The 27,627-nt window shown below is 37.9% G+C and overlaps 1 protein-coding gene across 1 annotated transcript; it reads right to left on the bottom strand.

Moving 5' to 3' along the window:
- Positions 1 to 156: 156 nt before the first annotated feature.
- On the bottom strand, positions 157 to 27,627 carry LOC140556753 (scavenger receptor cysteine-rich type 1 protein M130). The gene is made up of 18 exons (XM_072680815.1): positions 27,559 to 27,627; positions 21,760 to 22,095; positions 19,615 to 19,722; positions 19,002 to 19,208; positions 17,705 to 17,914; positions 16,333 to 16,632; positions 15,225 to 15,533; positions 14,799 to 15,059; positions 12,768 to 13,070; positions 12,356 to 12,640; positions 10,794 to 11,087; positions 9,669 to 9,935; positions 7,797 to 8,057; positions 6,514 to 6,642; positions 4,295 to 4,378; positions 3,639 to 3,734; positions 2,753 to 2,908; positions 157 to 1,425 (listed from the first exon to the last, which is right to left on the bottom strand). Exons 1-18 carry the CDS (start codon positions 27,608 to 27,610, stop codon positions 1,280 to 1,282), a joined length of 3,804 nt encoding a protein of 1,267 aa, XP_072536916.1. The 5' UTR covers positions 27,611 to 27,627; the 3' UTR covers positions 157 to 1,279.

The raw sequence follows: 27,627 nt of genomic DNA, 5'->3' as shown, positions 1-27,627 counted from the left end.
AACAACACAGTATTCAGAAAAATAATGTAAAACATTTTAAAATCTACTTTAAAGAAATGAATGGGAAACACAACACAAATAGTAGTTCAAATTTATTTGAGAAAGTTTATTTTCACTTTCTGCAGCCTGGTTTATACAGATAAAAGTCAAATCCGCACAAACCAATCAGCCACAACAGGTGAAGTGAAAACACTGATCTTCATCTATAGTGGCATCTGTCAAGGTGAAGTGAACAGTCTTTGAAGGTGAAAAGTTAAAAGCAGGGAAAATAGGCAAGCATAAGAATCTGAGACACTTGAGACACAAAATATGAAGGTCATGAACTGGCGATCATGGCACCTGAGACTCATTGATGCAATCCATGGAGGCCCCACCTCACAACATACAGGAAATGAATTGGTGCCAGATACAACAGCACATGAATATGCAAGCTATATATATATATATATATATATATATATATATATATATATATTAGGCCTAATATTATGTCTCATCAGTATATATAGTAAGGATTGGATTTTTTTCTTGTACACTTACATTAATAAATCAAACATTCTTTTTATGAAAAGGAATCATATGTACAAAGTAATCTCATTTAATGTTACCTTTGGTAAAGTGTACAAGAATTCTCTGTACCAAAAAATGCATCAATAAAACACTCAATAAATCCACAAACAATCTTAAAAAGATTGCACACATCAAAAGCATTTGTAGTGAAAAGCATTTAAGAAGCTCCTGATAACTAAACTATTGAGCAAAATCTAGAAGTGAACGGTTGTTTATGAATGGCTTTTTTTATTACTTTTTTGTTATTACAGTATTTATTTAATGCAATTGAATTAAATTATCTATCTATCTATCTATCTATCTATCTATCTATCTATCTAGCTATCTGTCTGTCTATCTATCTAGCTATCTATCTAGCTATCTATCTATCTATCTATCTATCTATCTAGCTATCTATCTAGCTATCTAGCTGTCTGTCTGTCTGTCTGCTAGCTTGCAAAAAACGACATGAAAGAAGGCAGGTGCTACTACAGCATTTCTACTACTAGCCATGTGGTAAAAAGCAAAAAGGACGAAACTGAAAAACAAAGTTTCTAATCAACCAGTACAGCCAGTACAGCCACTTTACTGACTATCAATCCCACTACAGCTGATATTGTTTACGTTTTTAAACTGAATGAGTTGGATGACGTTGAACAGGCCTCTCCAGCCTTGTTTCTAGAACAGTCTGGAAGTCACCTTGTTCATGCGGCTCTCCGTCTGGCTCGGTCTAGTCATCAGGTCCCTCTGACATATCTGACGACACACTGTCCACTGGGTCTGGGCCTCCTTCTGGATCACTGAGCGTGGCCTGGACAGGCGCAGCGTCGTCATAGTCATCCAGCTCCTCCAGCTCAACCTCATAACTTATATCATCTGCAAAGAACATGAACACGGTATATTAATATGTTTTATGATTTTATAGATTTAATTGTGTAATACAGTGTGGATTTAGGTGATACGAATCATTCAAGGCATAAAAGGTGCCTTAGATATAAAAGGTATTTATATTTTAAATAGGTATAAAAAAGGTATATTTTTTAATATAAATATTCATTGTTTGTATTACATTATAATGTACATACTTTCAAATATTACATATTTTAGGTGCTTAAACAACATAAATAATACATCATTTAGATTCCTTATTTGTCACAGTGTTATCTTCCTTAAACTGTGAATTATGATGAAGTCTGACTACTGATTTTACTAAACTGCTGATATAAGTATTGACACTATTAAACTTCAAATGTATTGTTTATTTATTTATTTGTTTATTAATTTATTAATCTACAATCTATTTAATGTATTATAATTAATTAAACTTTTAAATATGATTTAAAAGTTTTACTACAGGTACTACAGGTTTACTAGTCTACAAGTCTTGATACAAATCAAATCAAATCAAATTTGATTGAAAAAACAATTAATACAATTAATACAATAATCTTCATGATATTATTTATTGCCATTACTTTATTGATTATTTTCTACAGCTTTGCTGATTATCCTAGACAAATCTTAAAGAAAAAAGTTCTACTAATATCTATCACCTTTGAAATGACACATAATAATATTAGAATACTGGAATCGTTATATATTTGAAATAAAAACATAGCCATTGAGAAAAAAGTTGAAATAGAAAAACTGAAATTGATTTCATTCAATTTAATTGAACTGAAATTTAAAACATCAAGAAAAACATCTTTAAATGTTTAACTAGTAGCTTGGAAACAAATCTGATTCTTTTTGCTATTACTAACTTATTTATTTTTTTAAGAGAAGCAAAAATATACTGCATTTTTCATTATACATTATATTTTTTTTATTATCCATTATCTTTTTAAAATGGATAAATGTTTTATTTTTGAAGTGAATAAATTAATTTATTGGTTTATTCATCATAAAGTGAGCAGCAGGTATTTTCAAATGATAAACTTTTGAATGAAAATAAATAATTAAATAGGCAGAAATGTACATATTTATATTGTATTAACCTTGTATAACCTCGTGATCGTGTTGTTTACGACCCCATCATGTGTTACCTTTTACAAAACTTGAAAATACTTGCTGTGCATTAACTTTCCATTGTGTGAACATTTCATGTTGAATCTATAGTTTTTACTTTTTTCTTTGAAGATGATGTGCTGGACAGGCACACAGACACACACAGACACACACACTGACAGACTTTTTGTAATACCCTGTAAGTTAGCGGGTCGAGGGGGTAGGAGCGGCTCAGCAGGGTTGCTGCTTTCTGACTTGAGTGGGCTGTTGTATCTTTCCTCCACATCATCATATTCCGTCCTAGAAGAGCCTTCACTTGCACTCCTTTCCTTCTCTTCAGCTGAATGCAGCTCTATCTCACCAAAAGTAAACACAGTGTAAACAGGCAAATATATATATATATATATATATATATATATATATATTCAAGTGTTTATTGTCATGTGCACAGCAGAAACAAGCAGTTACACTGTACAATGAAATTCGTACTTTGCAGTACTTCCATTACCTCCCAAATTCTTATAAATATTAATATAGAAGTACAGTATGCTTGCATGTGAGTTGCATGTGCATGTGTAAAGTGCATTGTGCAAGTATATATATATATATATATATATATATATATATATATATATATATATATATATATATAACCCTATGAACTAACTTTGTTATTTCTAAAATCAAGGATAATAAAAAATGTTATCCTGTTTTTGTTGGAGTACTGTCTCTTTTATCCAACTGTTTTTTGTTTTTGTTTTTTTGCCAATGAGAGTCTTATTCTTGTGGCAGTACATCTCTACAGGGACTAGACAAGCTTTGAGCATTTGTGCATTTGCACATCAGTGTCATCAGCAATAGGTGCAACTTAAAGTAGCTGAATGCATTCATTAGAAGCAGTGTCCACAAACATTTGGCCATATAGTGTATATCCTCCTCTATCCCGCTACACCTCTTAGCCTTGCTGTTTATGAGCTTTTTGGGGAGTCTTCTGCTACATGGTTACATGGTAAAAAGCACACAGCTGTGTGGGTAAATGGCTTGACAGCGTGGCTGTGGTGGAACTAAATTCTTGACAGCACCTTGGCTTTTGGATTTGTCGTCCCGTGGATTCATGATGAGTTCAGCGTCCTCATAGTCATCTATTTCAAACATGGATGACTTTCTGTCAGACAGATCTAGTTTGAACGGAAGAGTGTGTTGCACAGTGTGGGGAGTGTATGGGTTAGTGGTATGACGATCAGTCACATAAAGAATTCACAATTTAACAGATAAGCAAAACCAGCTGCTGCTCATTTACTAATGTCTTTGATGCATAACTCAGTATGTACTGTTGACCAAACTGAGATGCAGAGGTGAAGATGTGAGTTAAGAGTATTTTTAAGTCAACTAAGTTGAGTTAAGTCAAAAACACTCTTTATCACATTATTTACAGTGCATGCTGAAGCTAACAAGGTCTGCAAAATCAAGAAGGTCCTGTACAGTTGCTCTAGCCCAAGCTGACTGTGCTTAACTACTCAACTGGCTGCAGAATCCCTGTAAGCCACTGAACTCTCATTCAGTGAAAGGCTGCCTCAGCAAACAGCAATAGGAAAAAGACTAGTGGCATCTAGTGGCTGATTGGTTTTGCAAAATATCAATGCCATTTTTATGCTACACCACATTTCAACAGATTTAACAGATTTCAACAGATTCACTGTCTCCAAATTTTTGAATCCTAGAGACAAAAAAAACGTACCTTTGCCGTTTCTTTCATTTAAATTCTGCATTGCATCAACGCTGAGCTCTACATCATCACCTCCCGCAGCAAGTTGTGATCTTACTGCAAATAAAAGAAGAAGGTTACATCCAATTTATTTTCATAAACTCAGGCCAACTTAAAATGCTAAAGTAATGGATTACAGAGCAACTTTTGAGTTAACTCGACAATTTTAGGTGGAGCAACAAAGACTAAACATCTTACACAATATTTGGAGCAAATTTAGCTGCTGCTAAAGATTTTGAGGCTTAACCCAGTAAGTATTGTTGACCAAACTGAGATTCAGAAGTAAAAAAATGTGAGTTGGGAGAATTGCTAAATAACCCAAGTTCAAATGCTCTGAATCTCATTTATTTATCACATTATTTACAGTGCATGCTGAAGCTGAACGTACTGTACAGTTGCTCTAACTCAAGCTGATTGTGCTTATTCACTCAAACTGGCTGCAGAATCCCTGTTAGCCACTGAATTCTCGTGGGGAAGAAGACAGCCTGCCTCAGCAAACAGTAAAGGGAAAAAGACACTCCATCTAGTGGCTGATTAGTTTTGCAAAATATCAATCTATAGCATTTTAGTAAAGACATCATAACGATGTTTTGGTTAAATGGTTCAACATATACAACTATATATATACAACTATATATAACTCATTTTGGGAGGAAAGGGTACATCCTGAAAATACAGTAAAAGAGTTCAGTATGGGGGAAGTAATGAGTAATGAATTATTAACACCTTATTAGGGCTTATTAATTTAATTTCTGGTAACTAACATATCAAGTTCATTACTGTTAATACATATTTATGCTAAATATGTGACTAAAGTAAATTGAGAATGTAAGTGATTAAAAATGTAAGTATATGAAAGTAGTGTTGTGTAAGGGTCTGTATTATATAATGTTGTGGTTCTTTGGAGCCAGCCAAAGCATAATTAATTTTATTAATCCCTTAAACCCCTTCAACCCTGCATGCCCACACTGCATTACTATTATAACTATCATCACTGTCGTAGGCCCTAAAATAGAACCCTGTGGCATTCCACAAAATCTGAATACAGTCAATACAGTCATTTTTATTTTAGGAATAAGAACTGAATCATTAACACACAACCATACACACTGTAACAATGGGCACACACACACACACACACACACACACACACACACACAATGATTTCTGCTTTAAACTTCATTCTCTAGCATTATAGCTTAATCATTTAGTAATAAGCAGTTAATTGACAATAATTGGCTTTAATAAGGCTTAAAATGGCTTTATACAGGTATTATAATGCCAATCTTATACTGAGGTGTCACCCATATAAGGTACAATTTGGTATTTGTTATTAAAGTTTGCTCAGCTATACCTTAGACAGATATCTAACAGTGCCCTACCACATAATTTGAATTACATGTGATGTTAATACCTTTATCGAGAATCATATTTGTGTTTTCCATTGATTATTTTTGAATTAGTATCTCATGTTACCAAATGTCTGATTTTAATAGAATATAAAATCACTTTTTGGTAACATGGTATTACTTATTTGAGAAGATTTGTTCTCAAAAATGGAGTCATACAACCTTATACAAATATAGAGGCCACTAAAAAGGCCACTATTGGTTCCCTGAGAACATTTTATTGAATGGTACTATAAATAACCACCAATAAAATGTGGGATTCTGTGTGAAGGGCAGCTGGTGACCAATTTAAATGCTTCCCTACATCCTGTATAACTTGTACAACAAGAACCATTAAGAAACATTTACAATGATTTATGATTCATATGTTTTTTGTATGTAGTAATAAACAGAGCCGACCCAAGGCATACTATAATAGCACGGCTGCTTAAGGCCCAGATGCCACCAGGGGGCCCCCCAAGAGCCCCAAGATATCATGATAAAAAATGGTATTACACAGGTAACCGTGATTTTATATTAATTTACCTTCATAGTTGGCACACTAATACTAGGTTAATCAATTACTGCTGTTGGCTGCTGCCACTGTTGGGCAAATGCAGATATGCGCCGCTTGGGTGGTCGATAAAGGCCCGGGCGCTTCAGCATGTTGGAATGATGAAGCATCTGGTGCTGAGGTAGTGGTATTGGGGGGGGCACCAAATGAAAATCTGGTTAGGGCCCCAAAAAGGCTTGGGCCAGCCCTGGTATTAGATGCGATACACTGCGGTTTGATGAGCTACTTACAGATGACGATGAAGCGTTTTCTCTGCCAGATTACGATCACAATGGCCAACAGCAGAAAGAACAGGCCCACCACGACACCCGTAATAAGTGCAATGTTTACTGGTTGAACAATTACTTCAGGAACAAATTCTGGAGTTTAAAACATAGAAAAACAGACTATATGATTCACTTTATCTTAAAGCAGGCCAAATTAAAATGATGCAGTGACTGATTGGAGAGTGTTTTTTGAGTTAACTCAACTTAGCTTAGTCAGAAATTCTCCTAACTCACATTTTTCATTTTTTGCATCTTAGTTTGATCAGTTTGACAGTACATAGTGGGTTGAGCCTTAAAAACATTAGCAGCTGAAACTGATTAAATACTATGTAAGATGTTTGTGGCTCCTAACCCTCAATCCGTTTACCGTTTATTCACATGTATTCATGGCAGGTTATCACCTATCACTCCTGACTATGGATGGCTGTGGTGTTGATGGGATTCAAACTTATGATCTTCTGTCTCTTAAAAGCTGTTCCATGTCAAAGAAAGAAAGGAACGGTTTATTTACTTAAAACTATGTTTTTATGTAGTGTAATTACACAGCTCAAAACCGGCCCTACGGTCTAACTGCTGCTCATTAAGTGTGAGGAGATCATAAGTTAAAATCCCAGCAAGGCCTCGGTACTTCATTGTCTAAAGCCTTCCAGTCTGGGGATGTCATGTGATAGAGGGAAGTTTTACCCTGCAGATGGAAAAAAACAGTAAACAAATAAAGGGGGCGAAGCCACAGACTAAAAATCTTACACATCATTTAATCGATATCGGCTGCAGCTGATGCAAAGCTACAAATATGAGTTAACTGTAATAACACGCTGTAATCAGTTAGAATTTACACAAAGTATCATCACTCATTTATGTCCAACAACTAAATTTGGTGTAAAAATGCCACAGAACTTGCTTTTTGTATTATTCTGATAGAAATCACTAGTCCTGCTAGATTTAATGTTCCATAAAGAACCATTTTTTAAGGAGATATGAGTGTAAAATTAACCTTTGGTAATTGGACAGTGGTAAGAACCCTTTATATTGACTTCTTAAAGCTTTTAAAAGGTTCTTTTCTCACATTTCTTTTACTAAATCGGTTCTTCTGTGGCATCCCTCAAATAACCCATAGTAGCACCTTCATTTAAAAGTTTAGAGCAGAGGACTACTTTAAATTGATCATTTCTGGCATGGGCATTAGCAGGTGGATGCTGTGTCCCCAGTGCCAGTAACCCCAGCTTTTCTCTGACTGCAATACTTACTTTCACATTTGATTCGAGTGCTGTTTTCAGGAGAGGAGGAAAATTTGATGCAGTGCTTTGGATGGCTGTCCTTGTTTTTACATTGAAAAATTGTCTTTGTCTGTTCTGAACCATCATATGTATCATTGACTTTTCCACAACCCTTATGTTCACATATTGCATTAGCATCTTCCGGTTTAACATGCACTGATTCCCATGATCCTCTGTATTTTACTTGAAGGCTACCTCCACATTTCTTAGTGAAGTTGAACTCTGCACTCCCTGGAAAACAAAGTGACACATTATTACAATGCAATGCACTGCAGCTTTATATACTGTGGTGGTGAGGAGGCCGATACAGGGCTTTAACCCTTCCCATGTACTGCCAGGTCACCCTAATGACCTCCACCTGGAGCCGTTCAGGACAGCATGCTCCAGGTGGCAGGGAAGAGATACCAAGAGCGTCCACAGGCTCTGTACTGTCCAAAGAGCCCTAATGGGCTTAGGCATGTTTGATTAGTTTATTTTGGGTGTTGGTGATGAAATGATGTCAATAAAAGCTGTTTGGACATCATTCAGACCTGTGCCTGATTGGTCTCTGTGTGTGCTGAGTGCTAGATAACTGTGGTCATGCCCCTTTCCCTGACAAACGTGCCACATTACTTCATCAACATAATTTAGTTTGTCAGTTTAACTTACATTTGGCAATATTTATGTAAATAAATGTGTTTTAATCATGTGGTGATGATACACACATGAGTTATGTAAATGTGATGCACTGATGTGTCTGTGTTGGTTCTTATTCAGCCTTGCCTTGAATGGTCTAGATGGTTTGATCTTTCCAATATTAGATATAGAAGTTGATGTCAAGCCTCTAGACAGTCCACAAAGTCTACAACAGTACTGAACCTTTAAATTCACGGTTTATTAATAAGAAAATACTGTGAATTATTAAAGAACTACTAAGAAGATTGAATCCTTGATTTAATATCTGTTAATATCTACACAATAAAAAATAAATACAAATAGGCCAATTTAAAATGATACAGTAACTGGTTACAGAGTTTTTTTAGTTAACTCAACTTGGCTTAGTCAGACATTCTCACACTCACATTTCTCACTTCTGCATATCACATATATTAAGTTGAGCCTCAAAACATTGGTAAATACGGTGCAGCTCAAATTGACTGAATACTGTGTAAGATGTTTAGTCCATTTACTGTTCATTCCCATCTACAGGTCACCATCTACCTCCCTCTACCACATGGAGGAAGCCTTCATATTCCCAGATTCCTGACCATGGAGTGCTGTGGTGTTAACAGGATTTAAACTAATGATCTCCTGCCTCTTGACAATCAGGCAGTCGCTCCACTCTAGAGCTGTGAAGTCATGTACATTTCTGAGTCTGAGAAAGAAGGGAAGGTAAATTTACTCAGAACTGTGTTTTTATATTGTGCAACTTCACAGCTCTAGATCAGCCCTACGGTCAAACTGCTACTCATCATGTGTGAGGAGATCATAACTTCAAAACCCAACAAAAGGCCTCAACCTCCCAGTTTGGGGATGTCAAGCGATCAGGGGGAGTTCTAACCTGCAGTTGGGAATGAACAGTACAAACATTGAGGGGGAGGAGCCAAAGACTAAACAACTTACACAGAATTTAATCAGTTTCAGCTGCAGCTCATTTACTGATGTTTTAAGGCTCAACTTAATTTGTATTCTTGACCAAACTGAGCTGCAGAGGTAAAATCAGTGAGTTAGGAGAGCTTCTGACTAAAACCTGTTGTAAACCCAGCTTTAAACAAACTTTACAATCTGTGTTAAAGTAGCTGCATCATTTTAAATCGGCATGAAAAATCTTGCATGGTACTGTACTAAGAAATATAGGCTTACCTGCACAGGCCAACGACAAAACACTGTCACATTTGCCCTGAGTGGAGCTGCATTGCCACAGGTTGTTCTCTTTGCCACTGCAGATAAAGTTGTGGCCATTGCTGGTGGTTTTAGTTTCCCAGTATGTGATTAACTGACTGCATTTCAGCTGTTGACAAAGCTCAATTAAAACACGCTCTTTAGTCTCTGACTTCCAACACACACGCTGATCCTGGTTAATTATCACCTCGCCTGTACAGTTCCCCAGAAGACTTATGTTTGGGTTACCTAAGGAAACACACATCAAACACAACATCTTAATGTCTATTGAGGGGCTTTTATCTGAGATATACTAGTATGCACATGCATGAGTATTGTAGAGAAGTATTATCAATAGAATAGGACTCTCTGGAGCAGATAAACATGAACCTATTGGCACCATGCTGCCTAATGCCAGACGTGAGCTTGAGGAGTTTAAAGCCCCCCAGCATTGAGCTGTGGAGCAGTGGAACTGTGTTCACTGGCATTATGGATGGTGCTCCAGCCAATATCTGAGTTTGGGGGAGGGGGGATGAGGTGGGGTGGTAACTGTTCAACATTATAATCTCACTAATGTTCTTGTTGCTAAATGCAATCAAAGCCTCACAGCAATGCTCCTCCAAAATCTAGTAGAAAGCCTTCTTCCCTGGACCGTAGAGACCGTTACTCCATCAAAAGCAGGATAAATTGTTTAACACCATTGATTTTGGAAGAAACTATTGAATGAACAGTTGTCCCAATACTTTTGTCCAATAATCCTGCCTGTTGAGCAAGCCCCATGCCCCCATGCACACTTGCTGCACTCCAAAGGGTTCTTTCTTAGAGCAGTGTGGTGTCCAACCCTGATCCAGGAGGCCCCCTGTCCCGTACATTATAGTGATTTCCCTGCTCCCAGCACATCCACCCCACTCATGAACAAATGCTCACTGGAGTAAAGGTGGAGTGAGTGTGTCAAAGCAGGGAAACCACAATAGTGCACAGGGCTGTGGATCTCCAGAACCAGCCTTGTGGACCACTGCTTTAGAGCAATGCTGTAGAAGAACCACATGTGGTTTTCCATGTTTTGCAGAACTCATCAGAACATTTGGGAGGGAAGATGTCTCATACCGTCACATTTGATGCTGAGATACTTGAGCTGTGTGGGCTTTCCTTCAACCTCACAGTCCCAGATGGTTTGGGGTGTGCCTGAGCATTTGTAGGTGTTGTTCCACAGTGAGTCGATCTGTTGTGGATTTACCTCAGTGTGATTTCTGTATTTCCCACACTGCAGATACTGACACAGCTTTTCACCTTCCTGCGCCCCCCAACCCTCTGGACTTACAGGGTTCAGGCCCTTTTCAGACTCAGCATAGACTCCACCCGAACAGGCCTCGAGGGAGGTGATGAGCAGCCTTCTCCAGTCTAGAAAGAGAAGGCAGCATTAGACACATGGTAGTCTATATATGAGACGGGTTCCTTACACCCATCTAATGACCCCACTGTTACCAGTCCTTGTTAACTTAGTCCTAACCCTCACCCTGTCTCTAATCCTTATTTTAATCTCAACCCAAAACTTAATTCTAACTCTCATTATGACCCTAGTCCTAACCTTAACCTCAACCTAAAACCTAACCTCAAACCTCTCTTTAACTTCAACTCAAAGCCTAATCCTAACCCTCACCCTGTCTCTAATCCTAATCTTAATCTCCACCCAAAACTTAGTCCTAACCCTCACTCTGTCTCTAATCCTAACCTTAATCTCCACCCAAAATGTAGTCTTAACCCTGTCTGTAATCCTAATTTTAATCTCAACCCAAAACTTAATTCTAACTCTCATTATAACCCTAGTCCTAACCTTAACCTCAACCTAAAACCTAACCTCAATCCTCTCTCTAACTTCAACTCAAAGCCTAATCCTAACCCTCACCCTGTCTCTAATCCTAATCTTAATCTCCACCCAAAACTTAGTCCTAACCCTCACTCTGTCTCTAATCCTAACCTTAATCTCAACCCAAAATTTAGTCCTAACCCTGTCTGTAATCCTAATTTTAATCTCCACCCAAAACTTCATTCTAACCCTCAGTATGACCCTAGTCCTAACCTTAACCTCAACCCAAAACCTAATCATAATCCTAACCTTAACCTTAATCCAAAACCTAAACCTAACCCTCATTCTATCCTTATTTCTAACCTTAACCTTAATTTAATTAATTTAACTTTAACTTAATTTAATCCCTCATAACCGCAACCTCTACCTACAATCCAATCCCCTTAATCTGAATCTAATCCAGTTCAGATCCAGTTCCAGACTGGTGTCAGCAGCAGGTCTACAGCAGCTGGTTGAGGATGTTGGGATGGTCTGTATTAGAACTGTTAGATGATCAGTGGGTTCTCAGTGTAACTGGGGGTTTTAAACTTGGACTCTCTAAAAAAAGTGAAGAACAGCTGAATTCAGAAGAAGCCCTCAGTAAAAGTCTCTTTACTGATGATCTGCTGAATGGTCAAATATTAAGCCGCTGTCAAATCTTGAGGAAAGTTGTTGTTTTATTGTTGTTTTTGTTTTAGGCCTAGATTTTATTATTATTATTATTATTATGATGATGATGATAAACAAACATGATTATTATGACCCCAGTGATTTCAAGCTTTTGGCACAATGCTGTTGGATCGGAAAAATGTAAAGGAAATACCTTTGCATTTGAGATATCCAACATTGCAGCTTTTCTTTACAGTCACATTACATGTGGTAATGTTACTTGTACAGACGATATTTGAGACTCCTTGTTGTATAAGGCCACTTTGGATGGCCTTGCTGAAATAAAGGGCTTTACCACAGCCCACGGTGTTGCAGATGGTGGTCTGAGTTTCCTTACTGACACCCTCGGTGCACACCGAGCGCCACACTCCAAAGTAAAACAGCTCAGCTCTTCCAGCACACTTATATCTAGAGTCCGTCAGCTTGGCTTTCAAACTCCCTGTAAAAGAATCCAGATTTCAGAAAGCTGTTTTGCTTGTACACACTATACACTAACCCTCTACCTCTACCAAACCAGCTACCATTCTACCATAGTACTTATTTGTCAACTTCAATGTAATAAGCACCTGTGCAGGCAACATAGGCTGGGTTCTGGCAGGATGATTGATTCAGGAGTACAAATCTGCACTGGCTGAGTTTCTCTGTCTGTTTAGAGCAGTGGACACTGCCAACAGTCACTTTAGTATCTTGGGGTCCATCATACTGCCCTAGAAGCACTTTCCCACAGCTCAGATTTTCACACAGCATTTGAGACTTCTCTTTTGTCCAGGTGTCCATGCACACCCCTCCGCAATTACCGTTCATGCACACCGTCACCTTGCCCCAACACTTCTCACCCTGTTTGTTCTCCAGCTTCACCTCTATAGAACCTGAGGAGAAATAGGCCAGGAGTGTTACATACACCATGTTCTCAAATGTATTCAAGCAGACATTGTAAAAACATAACTTTAATATGTTGCTTTGACTTTCACCCATCGCTGATAAACCACACGCAAAACTGACACATGCAACCAGCCACCACCTCTTTTCGAACTGTAAGGTCACTGGGCAACCAATGCGCTCTGAGGAAAGCCGGGCACCCAGCTCTGATAGCATCCCACTGAAGTGAAATAGGAAGACAGAGGGAGCCCTCTACCCACCCGGAGAGAGAGAGGCCAAATATGTTCCCTCAGGCTCTGGATGCAGATTGTATGACCCAGGATTCGAACCCGTCACACTTGGGTCATAGTGGCAGGTGGCATGACCCAGGAATTGTTTGCATTTGGCCTAGTCTGCTGGACCACTCAGACCCCCTAGCCCCTAGCCCTTTTCTTTTTTGCTTAGAGGTTTTGTAATGTTTTTCAGGGTGGATAATTCAGAGATCTCTTATTTCAATGTTGGAGTTTAAAGGTAAAGGTGCATGTAGTGACCTAGGGGCAGTGAGTACAGACAAACCCAGAGCAGTGGGCAGCCAACTCCAGGGAGTAGAGACCCACAACCCTGTCATCAATAGCCCAGCACTCTAACAGCTGAGCCACCACCGCCCTGTGGTTTAAGGGTTATTGCTTTTGCTATGACCCGGTGTGTCCTCTGTTGGCTGCTAGTGGAACAGGTGTGGCTAGCAGGTGGGAGGTGCAGGGATTAGGGGAATGCACTTGGGGTAAATGGGGGCATGCTGGTTTATCCAGGGTAGGCTCCAGGAATTAGTTTGGATTGTTGTAATGCTGACCATCTGACCAACATCATTTTTGACAGTTTTTTCTCTCTTCTCTATGGTCTCTGTTGAAGAAGCTGAAGACCCTGGATGACCTTGAATCAGGAGTGGTGAGCCATATTCGCCCTAGACATCTGACCTCTTTAATAGCCCTCCATAAAGTCCACAAATTGTATCTTATTTAAGTATTTATCTTATTTAAATATTTTTGTGTGGTTTTCCCGTTCATATGTTGCAGTCTTCTACAGGCCGGCCGTAATACTTTGCTTATCTTAAATCTTAATCTAAGTATTTGTTAAAAAATAAAAGAAAACACTGCAAACTATTTTTATAGGAACCTCTACTACTCAAAACAATATCACTAACATTTTTAAAATCAAGAGATTTTTGTTAATTTGACTTTTTGCAAGCAAAAGCAAACCAAGATAACTAATAGTGGCCAGGATTCAGCGCAGCAGGGGGGTTCGATCCCCAATCAGGCAATGCCTCTATTTCCTTGGGGCACTCAGTGGTCACTCAGTGGGGTTTAGGGTTATTGATGACAGGGTTGTGGGTTTGATACCCTGGTTAAAGAAGCGGAAGCACTGTTGGGCCCTTGAGCAAGGCCTTTAGCCCTCTTTACTTGCTGGCCTACAGTAAATTAGTGTGGTGTGTCCTGTAGTTCTGCTCAGTAATCCAGGATACAATTGGCCCACAGTAACATTTTACTGGGGCATTAGACCCCAGGTCTAATGGTGCCCCTGAGCCAGAGTAAAGGAGATGCCCATTGTGTTAATACCGAATTATTAAAGTGCAGGACCTGAACTTCCAGATCACACAAATCTAACAAATGAAATCAACGAATTTAAAAGAATGAATGATACACAGGACCATTCGCCCCATTGCGTACCTCCCTATTGCGTACCTGTGCATTTCACGCTGGCAGTAACATTCAGTGCGGTTGCCTTGTCCTTGGTGCAGGTGGAGTTTGACGTTGAGTTAGCAGAGCAGTGAGAGATGTCAGGACTTGGGAGTGCAGCCCCACAGTTCATTTGCTTGCAGACTTCTGTGGCCATTTCATTCCACTTGTCTTCTGCTACTGTTAAATTTACTGTTGTTCCACCAGATTCCACTAACACTCTCCCCTCACATGACGAGCCCCCCTGCAGGAAATACAGCTTTTCCTCTGTTGAGGACAGACCAAACAGACAGACAGTAAAGTATATGAGATATCAGGCTCCTATACTTGGAGCACTAAATAATGAGCATCTTTATTGGCTCCACTGTCACGTAGTGGGTCACAAACAGCAATCATTCAAACCCTTGAACTGCATTCATAAAGATCACATACCTTCACAAATGATGTTGACCGTCGCTTCTTGATCTTGACGTGAGTCCCACTTTTGGCCAAGGCACTGTGAGAGCTTCCTGGACTTGTTATCGCATGCCAGGGTCCGCTTCAGAAAAGGAAGGTTGCTTTTAACAAAAAGATTATCTTTAGTAGTCTGCGACTTCCCACAGCCAAGCTGTTTACACACCACATCTGAGTTTATGTTCGTCCACCCAGCAGAACGCACTCTCCACCACGAGCCCTCAAACTTCACCTCAAGTCGTCCTGAGCATCTGCCCAAACCTTCTCGCAGCTTCACGTCTTCAAACGCTGCCAAACACAGGATCTCAGCTTGAGTACATTTACATTTATGGCATCATGTTACACAGGTAGGAAAACGCAGAGTTAGGCATCTTGCCCAAGGACTCTTGTTGGTGTAGAGTGGTGGGCTTGCCTGGCCAGGAAACTGAACCTTAGTCTGCCATAGGTAGGGCCTTGTTGTTGTTACCTACTACACTACACCAACCACAGCGCATTGTACCATTTACTAGTGTGATTTACCTAGCGCTCTTAGTGATAAATAAACATAACATAAATGGACAAAAGTATTGGGACACCTGCTCCTTCACTGTTTATTCCAAAAACAAAACCTAAACAAAATCTACTTTTGTTGGAGTAACTGTGTCTACCAATGATGAAAATGTAGAAAAGTATGGACAGCACATCATCTCTCAAAAGTGAAGCCACCAGAGGCCTAGCGCCTCTGCTGGCTGGTTGCAGTATGATGCGTAGCTCCGCCCTTTTCCATATGTTTCAATGACAAAACAGCCTATCTCATTTCTCTCCTCTAAACTCTCTTTCCATCTCTGAAATGGAAAAATTCTGAATTTGATGCTGGTCGACCAGCTTGGCCTGCTGGGTCACTCTGCTTGTTTAGCTTCAGGTCAGGTTGTTCATGCTGGTAGACCAGTTAAACCATCTCAACTCAAACAATTACATACCCTATGCTGGTTAAGAGCTTGAGGGTGTGGCCAGGGCGTTTTATTAGCGGGGTATTTGAATACTAGTCTCTCCTATTTCCTAACTCTGAAAGCTACTGTTTTGTATAGTTACCCATAGTCAAGCTTACCTGCACATGAAACTGTGGTGGCAGTGCAGCTCCCAACAGGTTCATGTTTGGCTAGACACTCCCACAGTGAGTCCTCAATTCCACTGCAGTCCAGCTGGCTCAGGCGTTCATGATTATTTGTCCAAGATCCTGCTGAGGCGGTGAGCAGTTTCTCACATCCCAGCTGTTTACACACCACATTCCCAATCCGATTCTGCTCATCTGCATTCAGGCTATCACTGCAGACTGTATGATTGGTATTGTTCACGCTCACGTAGATCTCCCCAAAACAGCTGTTTTTTAGCATCACCTTAACACGGTCTGAAAAGCACAGTCAAGTAAAGTTTCACCTTGAAATGGAAAGCTATGAAAAATTGGTTCCACTGGTCTGAGGTTATCTAGGCTTTTTTCATCCTGAAAGAATCGATCATTGACAGCTGATATACAACCAAAGTGGAAAAGTCAACTCACTATAATGTTATATACCTGGTTGTTTTGATTAGCCATGCTAGTTAACAGAGACCAAAGCAGGGCAGCAGACCTGGGTTGATCTAGTCTTGTTAAAAGAGCATTATGTAATATTTGTGCCCCTGAAATGAGATGATTACTGACTTGTAATATAGAGAACAGCATCTCTATTGTGGCTACTCTGGGTTTGACATGCTGCACTATGTAACTCTGGTGAAGCAGGCCGGACAACGCTTGTGAGAACTGCGTAACTGTAGTGCTTTAGGAGTACTGCTATGATAACTGTAGTCTTGTTTGCCCCCACCCCCTTTTCCCATCCCTCTCACTTTGCTCCCTTCTCACTTGTAGGGGGGGTGACTCACAAGGTCAGTATTTACTCTCTTTATTCTCTATCTCTAATGGTCTGCTTTAAAGTGAAATGATGGAAAATAAGCAAACATATAACTTTAGGGACATTCTGCTCTTTTAACTTTTAAATTCACTTATTTTAACTTAATGGTGGATTTTACAAGAAAGGTGTGTCTGCGTTGTTGGACAGTTTTGTGTATGTGTCCAGAAATCAGCCAGCATGCTACCGTTTACAATTCACTGCTTAGTTTAGACTATGACATGCTGCATTAACTACCCCATGGGGGACTGTGCGGCAGTAGAAGCACACTGTAGCTTGCACAACTGTCTGTCTTTAGATTACATAAAAAAACCTGTTTTTTTCCCCCTGTTTTTTGGTTTGTTTTTTCCCATTGTACTGAACTGTACTGGACGTTTGTGCACTGTTACATCCTTACTAACCATCCAACTCTCCTTTAAACTCCTTTGGTGGGTCAATGTTTCAGACAATTTATTAAAGAAATCTGCAGGAATGCGCTAAAATATGCATAAAGTATTATTCACAACCTGGACTGAGAACCAGGGCATGCATGCTTACCTGTGCATGTGAGGCAGGTGTCGTTAGATTTACTGCATTGTTTTATTTCAGTGGATTTGCCGCACCTCAGCTTCGAACATATGCCGTCTGCCATGTCTTTTATACTATTGTTATATGGTACAGAAACCCAAGTGCCGGTCTTGGTGCTCTGCTTTTCCTGCAGAACTCCACTGCAAACATCTCCTCCGATCAGTCGCATGCTTTTGTGAGCTGTTGAACAAGAGCTTGATTACAACCCAGTGTTTCCAACAGGCCTTTGGCTGCTACTGAAGTCATGCAGCCTCTGTATATTCTAATGAGACCAGCTGATGACATCAACAGCTGATGTTTGGAGCTGACCAGGAACATCAAGTGATGCCAAATAACATTAGCCATAACATTAGCATCAACTCCTTGTTTAAACACTCTTTGTCCATTTAATCAACTCTATCAACTCACCCTGTTTTCAGGGTGCTCCCGTGTCCGTGTTACCTTCTGGCTCTCTCCTTTTAATTAGGCTGTAATAATCAGACCTGCCGGAGTCGTCAGACATACTCTGATGCTGATGCTCAACTTTCACTGCTCTCCATAAAATTCCTCTCAGAACTAACTTTCTCTTTTTACCTTCTCTGAGTAAATGGCCACCCAGCCCGACCTGCTGAAAGATTGCCTGCTGAGGTTCCCTCTAACTGCGTCAGACCAGCTGCCACCTACCAGTCCGGCCAGCCCGCCACCACCCATGGCAGACCGGCGGCTCACCCGCCTGCCGCTGCTGCCTGTTTGGTGGCCGTGTTGAAACCTAGATGGACACGTGGCTGTCTGCCACTATTAATATCACCACTATTAACTTTCTGTTGTATCTGGTTTGGTAATTTTTATCATTAATGTTTAAATAGTTCTGACCAGAGGAGGATGGGTCCCCCTTGTGAGTCTTGGTTCCTCCCAAGGTTTCTTCCTCCAGCTCTGAGGGAGTTTTCCTTGCCACTGTCGCTGTTGGCTTGATCCTTCATGTTATTTCTTCTTTCTTCTCTGTCTCTGTCCTTTATTAAGTACTAATTATGTAAAGCTGCTTTGTGACGACAACAGTTGTAAAAAGCGATACAAATAAATCTGACTTGACTTGACTTGACTATTTACCATATAGGTGCACTATGTAGTTCTATAATTACAGACTGTAGTCCTGTAACCTGTTTCTCTGCACACGTTCACCCCATAGGACCACCACAGTGCAGGTAACACAGAGCTTTGTGGAATATTGTATGTGGAATTAGAGCTAAATAAATACATGTGGAAATGTGGGGCATCCCAGTGATCTTACCTGAGCAGATGATGCTGGTCTCTGTTTGACATGTGTTTGACTTTGCAGTGACCCAGTCCACACACTGCCACGAGAACATTTCGCTGCCAATGCAGCTGAGGGGGACGTTGTATGCTCTTGGCTTTCCCTGGAACGTTCCAGATTTGGGGGTCTTGTAATGTTCTCCACATGCCATCTCTTTACACACCATATCTGATGTGTTTTTATCTGTGTGAGGTGATTATAATAATTAGAAAAGTGCACTCAGTGAAAAAAGATGACGTGGTTCCTACTTCTAGTCAGTTGTTAGGTTATTGCCACGTAATCACTTAGGCAAAACTGTTTGCGCTATGCTATGTTGTTGCTGGTCTATTGCTATGCAGTTGCTATGGTATTAATGATGATTGCTTGGGTGATGCTGTGCTATCGCTAAGACGTCCCAAATGGTTGCTACATGGGTGATATGTTGTTGGTAATTTGGCATTGTATTTCAGGGGGTGGCTTAGTGGATTTTATGGCACAGCAAGGTGTTTCTTGGTGGTTACTATAATGTTTTAGGAGGTTGCTAAGGTGTCCCCCCACACACATATCAGTATAGATATGGATGTGTATGATTGAGGAGAACAAAACTCACTCCAATTAGAGTCGCACACACTAGCTGTGCCGTTTGGTATTTCAAACTGGACAACCCCAGCACACTCATCTTCATATCCATTCATGTTCAGAGTCAAGTTGACAGTCCCTGAAAAAGAAACAGAAACAGAGACAAGAAACATATATTTACTGCATTTGCATCCATTCCAATTTCCAAAATAACCCTTCCTTTATTTTTAGCAGATGTTGTATGTGAATAAAAAAAAAAGAAACTTATTTTTTTACTATAAATCTAATCAGATTTATTGTGTAGCTTAACAGAAGTCAGTACAAGAGTACAAGAGATCAACAACAAAACAAAACAACCCCCGGTGAGAAACTCCCTCAGAACTGGAGGAAGAAACCCTGGGAGGAACCAAGACTCACAAGAGGGACCTGACCCGTCCTCCTCTGGTCAGAACTATTTATTAATTATTGGTAAAAGTCACAGTATGACCATCAAGACCTTTCTGTTCTTCTGCTCTGGTGTGCTGATAAAATCATAATATAATATAAAGAATATAATCATAGTATAAATGGTAAGAACAATGACTAATGATAGTGAATGGTGGTGGTAATAATAATAATATCCATATAAACTATAACAAAGTCATTATAGTAGGCAGATAGCAATGGCAGAAGGGTGCAAAATATTGGTGCTGTGTGACAAAAACCTTGTATCTGGATTTTTGCTGTTTTTAACCTTTTGATTTCATGTGAATTTGGCAGTGGTTTACATTGTGTTTAAATTACTTGATGAAAGGGTCCAATAGAAATGCTACAAAATTACTCTAAATCTTTTTACATTGACTTCCATTAAAAGTTAAGGCCGTTTTTCCCTTCTCCCGTAAAGCTGTGGTTTTGGACACACAAAGTTTTGGAAAGTTAAGTAATTCTGGGCCATTTCTGTTGGCCCGTGTCAGGCACTTGGTATCACACCCTCCCCCGGGGCGATCCCAAGCCGCCACCCACAGGCCCAAATAAGAACATCTTTGTCATTTCTGGTTCCTTTGAGTTTGTTTGTGTTGATTCATGTTCAGTTGGGTTCACTCATTGCTCTTTGTTCACTCATGTGTTTCACCTGGGACTGGGAGTACTTAAGGAGCGTTACCCCCTTTGTTCACTGCTGTGAAATGACTCTGTTGGGATCTCGGAGACGCTCAGAGATTCCTCACCCGTTATGTCAGCTCAAGATTGCAGTCCACGTTTGGGAGAAAGTCTCCACCCTACCCTAGAGGCAAGCGAGGTGCGTTCACTTCATGCTCAGGTTCCAAGGCGACCCACGTTCAAGGCTGTACGCTGCAAAGTCAGGTTAGGTCAGCCTTGCCTTTTGGTCTAGCGCCCCACAGCCTCCCCCCTTTTGTACACAGAGCACGGTCTGGTTGTCTTTGGTTTTGTATCTCCCCTTTAGTTCTCCCCCTAGTTACACTCTCGTTCAGCTCCCTGCCTCTCCCAGTCCCAGGTTTGTTTTGTTTGCCATCTGATTTGTCACGTTTTGGTTCTGTTCCTCGTTTTGCCCACGTTGCTGCACTTCACGTTTCTTATCCCTTTGTTTGGTTTTGTTAATAAACCGTCTTGCTTTGATTTCCATCTCTGCGGGTGTTCATCCCTTCAGGTCTGGCCATACACGCCATGACAGCCCGTTCATTGATACAATGTTAAAAAAAAATGCCAGATTCAAATGTAAATGTATAATATGTACAAAATAAAATGTATAATATGAATGATATACATAATAAATTGTACATATATATATATATATATATATATATATATATATATATATATATATATATATATATATATATATATATATATAATATACCTATATATTTATCTTTAATGGTATGGATACAATTTTGTGTGCAGTTGATGTGTAGACAATTTTCAGTTCATATCACTGCTTATTACGTTATTGCAAAGCAATAACAAAGCATACTCTTTTTAGGCATCCCCAAACCTTTGATGGGCAGTGTACCTTATGAATATGTGCACTTATTACATATGAAAATAATACTACCAATCTTTGCGTCTTTGATATCTTTGATGTCATCCACAAATATTATTCAGTATTATACCACAATTAGTACATGTAATGAAGATTACCACATCTGTTTGACCAAAATACTGAAGGCATCGCTCATACCTGAGCATTCCACCATGATGTAGTTTTCTCTATGGCATTTGGTGATGTTCCACTTGAGGGCATCGCACTCCCATATGCTGTTCTCTGTTCCTTTGCATGCTACCTCGTCCATCCACATGGTCGTGAGTGGCGAAAGATCTTTGGTAGTAAGTGTGGGGAGCTCGTTGACTTGGCCAGAGTTGATGTGTTCACCGCACCCCAGAGATTTGCATACTATCTTGCCATTTTCTTTTTTCCACTGATGATGGCACACTGAGCCCCACTGGTCTTTATGGTAGACCTCCAAACGGCCCTTGCATGGACTGTCTGTTCCCCGCAACACTGTCCGGATCGCCGCTGTAGGCAAGAATTCATAATCTTATACTGATGCATAAACAACAGAAGATGCAGATATTTTTGTAAAAACATTAGTAGTAGTAGTAATAGTAGTGGTAATAGTATTGCACTAGTTTTGCTTTGCACAATAATTTGCCTTACTGGGCGCAGCTGGGCGTCTGACTTTGACCGTATATGGTCGGTGGGAAATAGGCCTGTGAGTCTGCTAAGCTGGGAACTGGTTAACCACAGATTCTGCTCAAGCGTTTTTGCATCTTATCTGCCCCTGACGTTCAGCTCTCTGCTTCTGTCAGAGTTGCAGATCATTGCAGATTGAGAGATTAAACCATACCACCCCCTCCTCCCCCCATAGCACTTTCAGTTAAACCACAGCTCTGCCCAAAACCTGAGTGGAATTAAAGGAGGTGAACCTTCTTCACTTAGGTTAGCATGTGAGAAAACTGTGTAATTTCTAAACCACCACTTCAAGCTGAGAGACATTAAACCGAGGGTTTTTCCTGTAGCATTGCACTCACAGCTATCTATCATATCAGATAGTCAGAGCTATTTGATGCACATTAAGGCCACTTTTCTTTTATTTCTTGATCACAGGGATATTTTGTGTTTACGGGCTTTATTTTCTTGACACTGTTTATCTTTCTGCATTCACATTTCATTCCTGGTGACAGATATAATACGGGAGTGGAACTGCCATCTTTATGTGAGAGACAGTTGGATTGGACTGGATTTAATTATTTCATTATTTATTTTACATATCCAACATATCCAGAGGTTGGATTACACTGTACTATATATATATATATATATATATATATATATATATATATATATATATATATATATATATGTATATATAATTTAAACCACTGTGCTTTGCTTTTGTCATAATTATTTACGTTCAGTTTTTATCTATACCACTGTTGCCTGTTTTTATGTTGTCTGATATACTGAGAATATAAGTTCTACGTATATTCCTAAGTACAAACAGCAATTGGAATAAAACTAACAATTTCATATATGTTGGAAAAAAAATAATAAACAAATTCTTCTCATAAATAGTATAAGTAATAAAAAATACAGTTACAGACAGTATTTTCTGTAACTATTTTCTGTTTTTATTACTTATTATACTATTTATGTCAATATTGGTTATAATTTATTGATTATTTTGTGATATAGTGTCTAGACTAATATACACATATAGTGAACATTTAAATTTAAATGTAATTTCTTTCAGACTATGCTCTGTATTGAAAACTGAGCTTTCTGTGTCTGTATGTGTTGGTACTGAAAAGGCAGAATAAATAAATAAGTAAATGGATGAATGAATGATTGAATAAAGTAGTGATTGTGATGTGCAACCTCTCACAATGTGCCCCAGCTCTGCGCAGCACTTTGTCATATCTGTTGACGGCCAGATACAACGCTAAACACAGAAAGCAGACTTTCTTCATTATGATTTATATGTCTAACTGTGATTATGAATGTATTTACATATTAATATATAAATGTGGTGTTTAAAAACATATACATAGACATTTTTTTCTAAAATTTAAAATTTTAAGCAGAGGGTACCATTTTATACTTTGAACTGTGGTAAGAGATACTACGATCACCAACAAGAATTATAATATTACAAAATGTTTTACTTTACAAATTTACTTTATGACATGTTTTAAATATAAAAAATAAATAAATATCAAATTAAATCACTTTGACTGCAAACAAATTTATAGAATGATTCAAACATGCTTGTTTTGTGCACCCCAGGGAGCATCAGTTATTATTAGGAAACTATATTCAGTAATGTTTTCTGAGAGCAAAAATATGAAAGGAGCTATAGATTATATATTAATAAGATAAATAATAATATGATGAATTAAACTGAGAATAAAGTTACAATAAATTAATATTCAGTCTTTTTTGTAATGTTTGCTAATATAATATTGTCTAATTGTCTGATACAATATTGAGAGATATTAGTAAATACATATACTATGTGATATTTAAATATAGTAACATAATATGTTATTATGTAATGTATTATATATTATAATGTATTATTTATTATTTTATTTATAAAAATATAAAGCTACAGTATATTATCATTTGTATCATATAATAGAATCATGTTGTACAAAAAAAACAAATAAAGACATTTTAAAGAAATGTAAGAACAACTGTATTTTATTCTAAAATAAAATAATTTTTATTTTATTTTATTGAATATAAAAATAATGTGGCCAGTGTGTGAAGTAGTGCATATCCAAGTTTTCAGCAACAGTGTAATGTTTTGTTTATTTATTTATTTGAGCATTTTAGTTTAGTTGTGGCCACATTATATTTGGAAAGACTGCATGAAAGCGAAATGACTGATTTAGTTGACATGACTGAATAACTTTCATAGCTGTAATCATCATTTCATTCTACATGCTTAAATATTAATATATTATATATATTAATAATTCATATTTAGCATATTGCCAAAAAGAAGCGATCTCACAAGAGAACCACTTTTGGTTCCCTTAAAAACTCTGTGTTTCACAACAATTAAAGCCCTTTCCAGTGAAGAACCTTCAGGAAACATTTACTCTTAAAGCAATTTCATCTTTTTACAAAATTCTGTCAGCTGGTCAGTCCCCACCCTGTGTGTACAGTCTAATCTGTTTTTATAAATGCTGTTCAACTGATGTTGTATTAACCTCCCACAAAACAAATCTACCACACTTGCCTTTCATATGATTGCTGTTATGAGAATTTTTTCAATTAAACTCAATTAAATTCTAATTTATTTATACAGCGCTTTTCACAACTAATTTCACAATACAGCGTTACTGGGTCGAGAACCGGGTCCAAGCCTCCTTCAAACAAGCCGAAGGCGACAGTGGTCAGGGTAAGAACTCCCTTAGATCCAAAGGAAATGTGGAACCAAGACTTAAAAGGAGAACCCATCCTCTGGTCAACAAATAAAAAAAAAACTTGTATCTCCACTTTCACTGTTTTTGACTTTTTGAAATAATGTGAATCTTGCAGTTGTTCTTTACATTGTGTTAGAATTTTATGCTGAATGGACTCATAGTTGACATTTACGGAGATAAAAGGTTAATGTGACAGCGTCAATATTCTATTATCTTGAACTTAAATGAGTTCATGCATGTTATGCTAGCTCTGAAATAAATAAGTATTTCACTCAGAGGTCTGGCTAACAAGTTGCAAATACAAAAGTTGTCCCACCAAAAAAAAAACCTTCTATTATTCTGAGATCCTTATAGAAAAGCAGTATACTGCTTTTCTATGTGAAAATGCACTACAGTTTGCTGAACTGTGTTCTTCTGTCTAGATTTTTGTATTTTGCTCTGGTCTAAATATACTGGATTTCAAAAGCTTGACAACAACCAACATCAAAACAGAAGAGAAAGAAATTTAGAATAAAGCACAATTTTAAAGCCAGTAAATGTGCGTACAAACACTGGATGAAACACAACACAGCATCAAACTTTATCATAGTTAGTTTGTATAAATTCTAAAATACAACACACAAATCTAGTCTAAAAAATGCAAAAGTTCCCGAAGCGTTCTCTTCACTGATACCACAGGAGAACCCACTTAGGTTCTATTCATTAGGAACTTTTTGTGCATCGATCTTTAAGAACCATTTTTGTATGAGCCTAAAGAGTACCTGTAAACATTCGGTATATTATCTTTCCATTTATACTAATTGACAATTTTTCCAACAACTGCACATTCAACCCAAAATGGCTTTGATGTCAAAAAAATGTTTTGCCGTCTTTTAGTTTCCTCAAGAACCTCTCAGTGGATGGTTTCTTGAAGAACCACTGCTGTAACAGAAAAACTTTAAAATTTCAAGCCAAGAACCATTATTGAACCTTTACTTTTTTTAAAGAATGAGATTTTTTTAAGGATGTGATGGTGGCTATTCTATGATATGTGCTGGAAAAATATTATTTGTATATTATTGCGTTATTTTAAAGGTAACAAAGATTATTCTATGAAAGTATTTCATGGATTGGTTGATTGGTTCTTAAAGAACCATTGTTGTAAATAAGGATCTTTTAAAGTTAAAAAATATCATATATCATGTAAACGTTCTCTACCAATTATTTTTCTAGACCTGTACAAAAATATTATTTACTGTTCATTAACAAAACCTTATTTTTAAGGGAACAAAGGTGGTTGTTGTAACAAATTTTCTAGTGCCTAAAAAATATAATTCACAATTCATAAATCATATATAAAACCTCAGTTTCTTGAAGAACCACTGCAGTAAATTAACTTCAAAAGTTAAAAGAACTTCAGTATGATTTGAAAGCTCTAAAATAATGTTCAAGCCAAAAACATTAACCATGAACCTTCATTTTTAAGTGAATCTTGTTTTTTATAATTGTATAATCCATACACTAGCAGTTCAATGAACTTAAAGTGGTTCTTGGCACAAAATGTTCTTTAGGGAACAAAATTGGTTCTATTCTGTTCTACTAATTGATTCTTCTATTGCTTTATTTTAAAACCTTCTGACACAGAAAAAAAAGTTTTAACTAGTTCTCTAAAGAACCTCTCAGTGGATGGTTCCTTAAACCACTGCGTAAACCACAGGTAAAAATTTATCTAGAACGGTATGTTTGCAACAAGAACGAATAATAATCGTTTATTTTTAATAGAAATCTTATTTTTAATAGAACAAATAATCTGCACATTGTAAAGTGGTTCTATAAATGTTTTAAAAGGTTCTTAAGAAAACAGAACTGTAATATTGTTTCAAACTCTTTGGCGCCAATGAAAACACTTTTCAGTGGAAGAACTACTGCTGTGAAGAACGAATATCCAGAACTACCATACATCATATACCTTATAAAGGTTTTGTGTATATGAAGGTAACTTTAAGTAACTTTAAGTACCTGTATGTCTAAGCCAAAAAATATTATTTTTAATAAAAAAACAATTTGACAGGATCATGATTTTTGAAAATGAGAGTTTATGGTTATTTATGCTGTTCCACTGAAGAACAACCTGTAATTCCATACAAAACCTTGCAATCTGTGGTTCAAAGGTATACAACTTTTTCTTTAAAGGTTCTTCACACTCTCAAATGTTTTTCATCGTTAATCTTTGGGAGACCAAAAGTAACCCTGAGAACTATTTGTGGCCTATTTTTACAATTGTGTACTTTAAAAAAATCATCTGCTGTTTTGTATAAATTGTCAAATAAAGGTCAAAGTACTACAGCTATAATTTAAGATATTTTCCTTTCTCTCAATAAAAGGCAAACCCCATTACCATCCTTAGGAAAAATAATGTATATCTTCTTAACATGCATACTCAATTAGTCATGTGTCCTCTTGGACCTTGACTGTTTCAGTATAAAGTAGAGTAAGTTACATTCATAATATTGTAATAATAAAATAATGATAATAAAATGGAAATAAACCATAAAAGGAAACTTACCTTCTTGAGCTTGTATACCTACTACTTGTAAGTATATAAACAGAAACCACATGATTACTGAAGAGAGAG

This window comes from Salminus brasiliensis, chromosome 6, assembly GCF_030463535.1.
Source record: "Salminus brasiliensis chromosome 6, fSalBra1.hap2, whole genome shotgun sequence".
NCBI lineage: Eukaryota > Metazoa > Chordata > Actinopteri > Characiformes > Bryconidae > Salminus > Salminus brasiliensis.
This window is presented reverse-complemented; position numbering and strand designations above follow the sequence as displayed.

What these genes read in the sequence shown, in the direction of transcription:
- LOC140556753 (XM_072680815.1), bottom strand. Translation starts at nt 27,610, where the DNA reads ATGTGGTTTCTGTTTATATACTTACAAGTAGTAGGTATACAAGCTCAA. An exon ending in TGTGTGCGACTCTAATTGGA is followed by an intron (nt 19,209 to 19,614) that starts GTGAGTTTTGTT and finishes CACCTCACACAG; the next exon opens with ATAAAAACACATCAGATATG. An exon ending in TCTCAGCATCAAATGTGACG is followed by an intron (nt 9,936 to 10,793) that starts GTATGAGACATC and finishes GTGTTTCCTTAG; the next exon opens with GTAACCCAAACATAAGTCTT.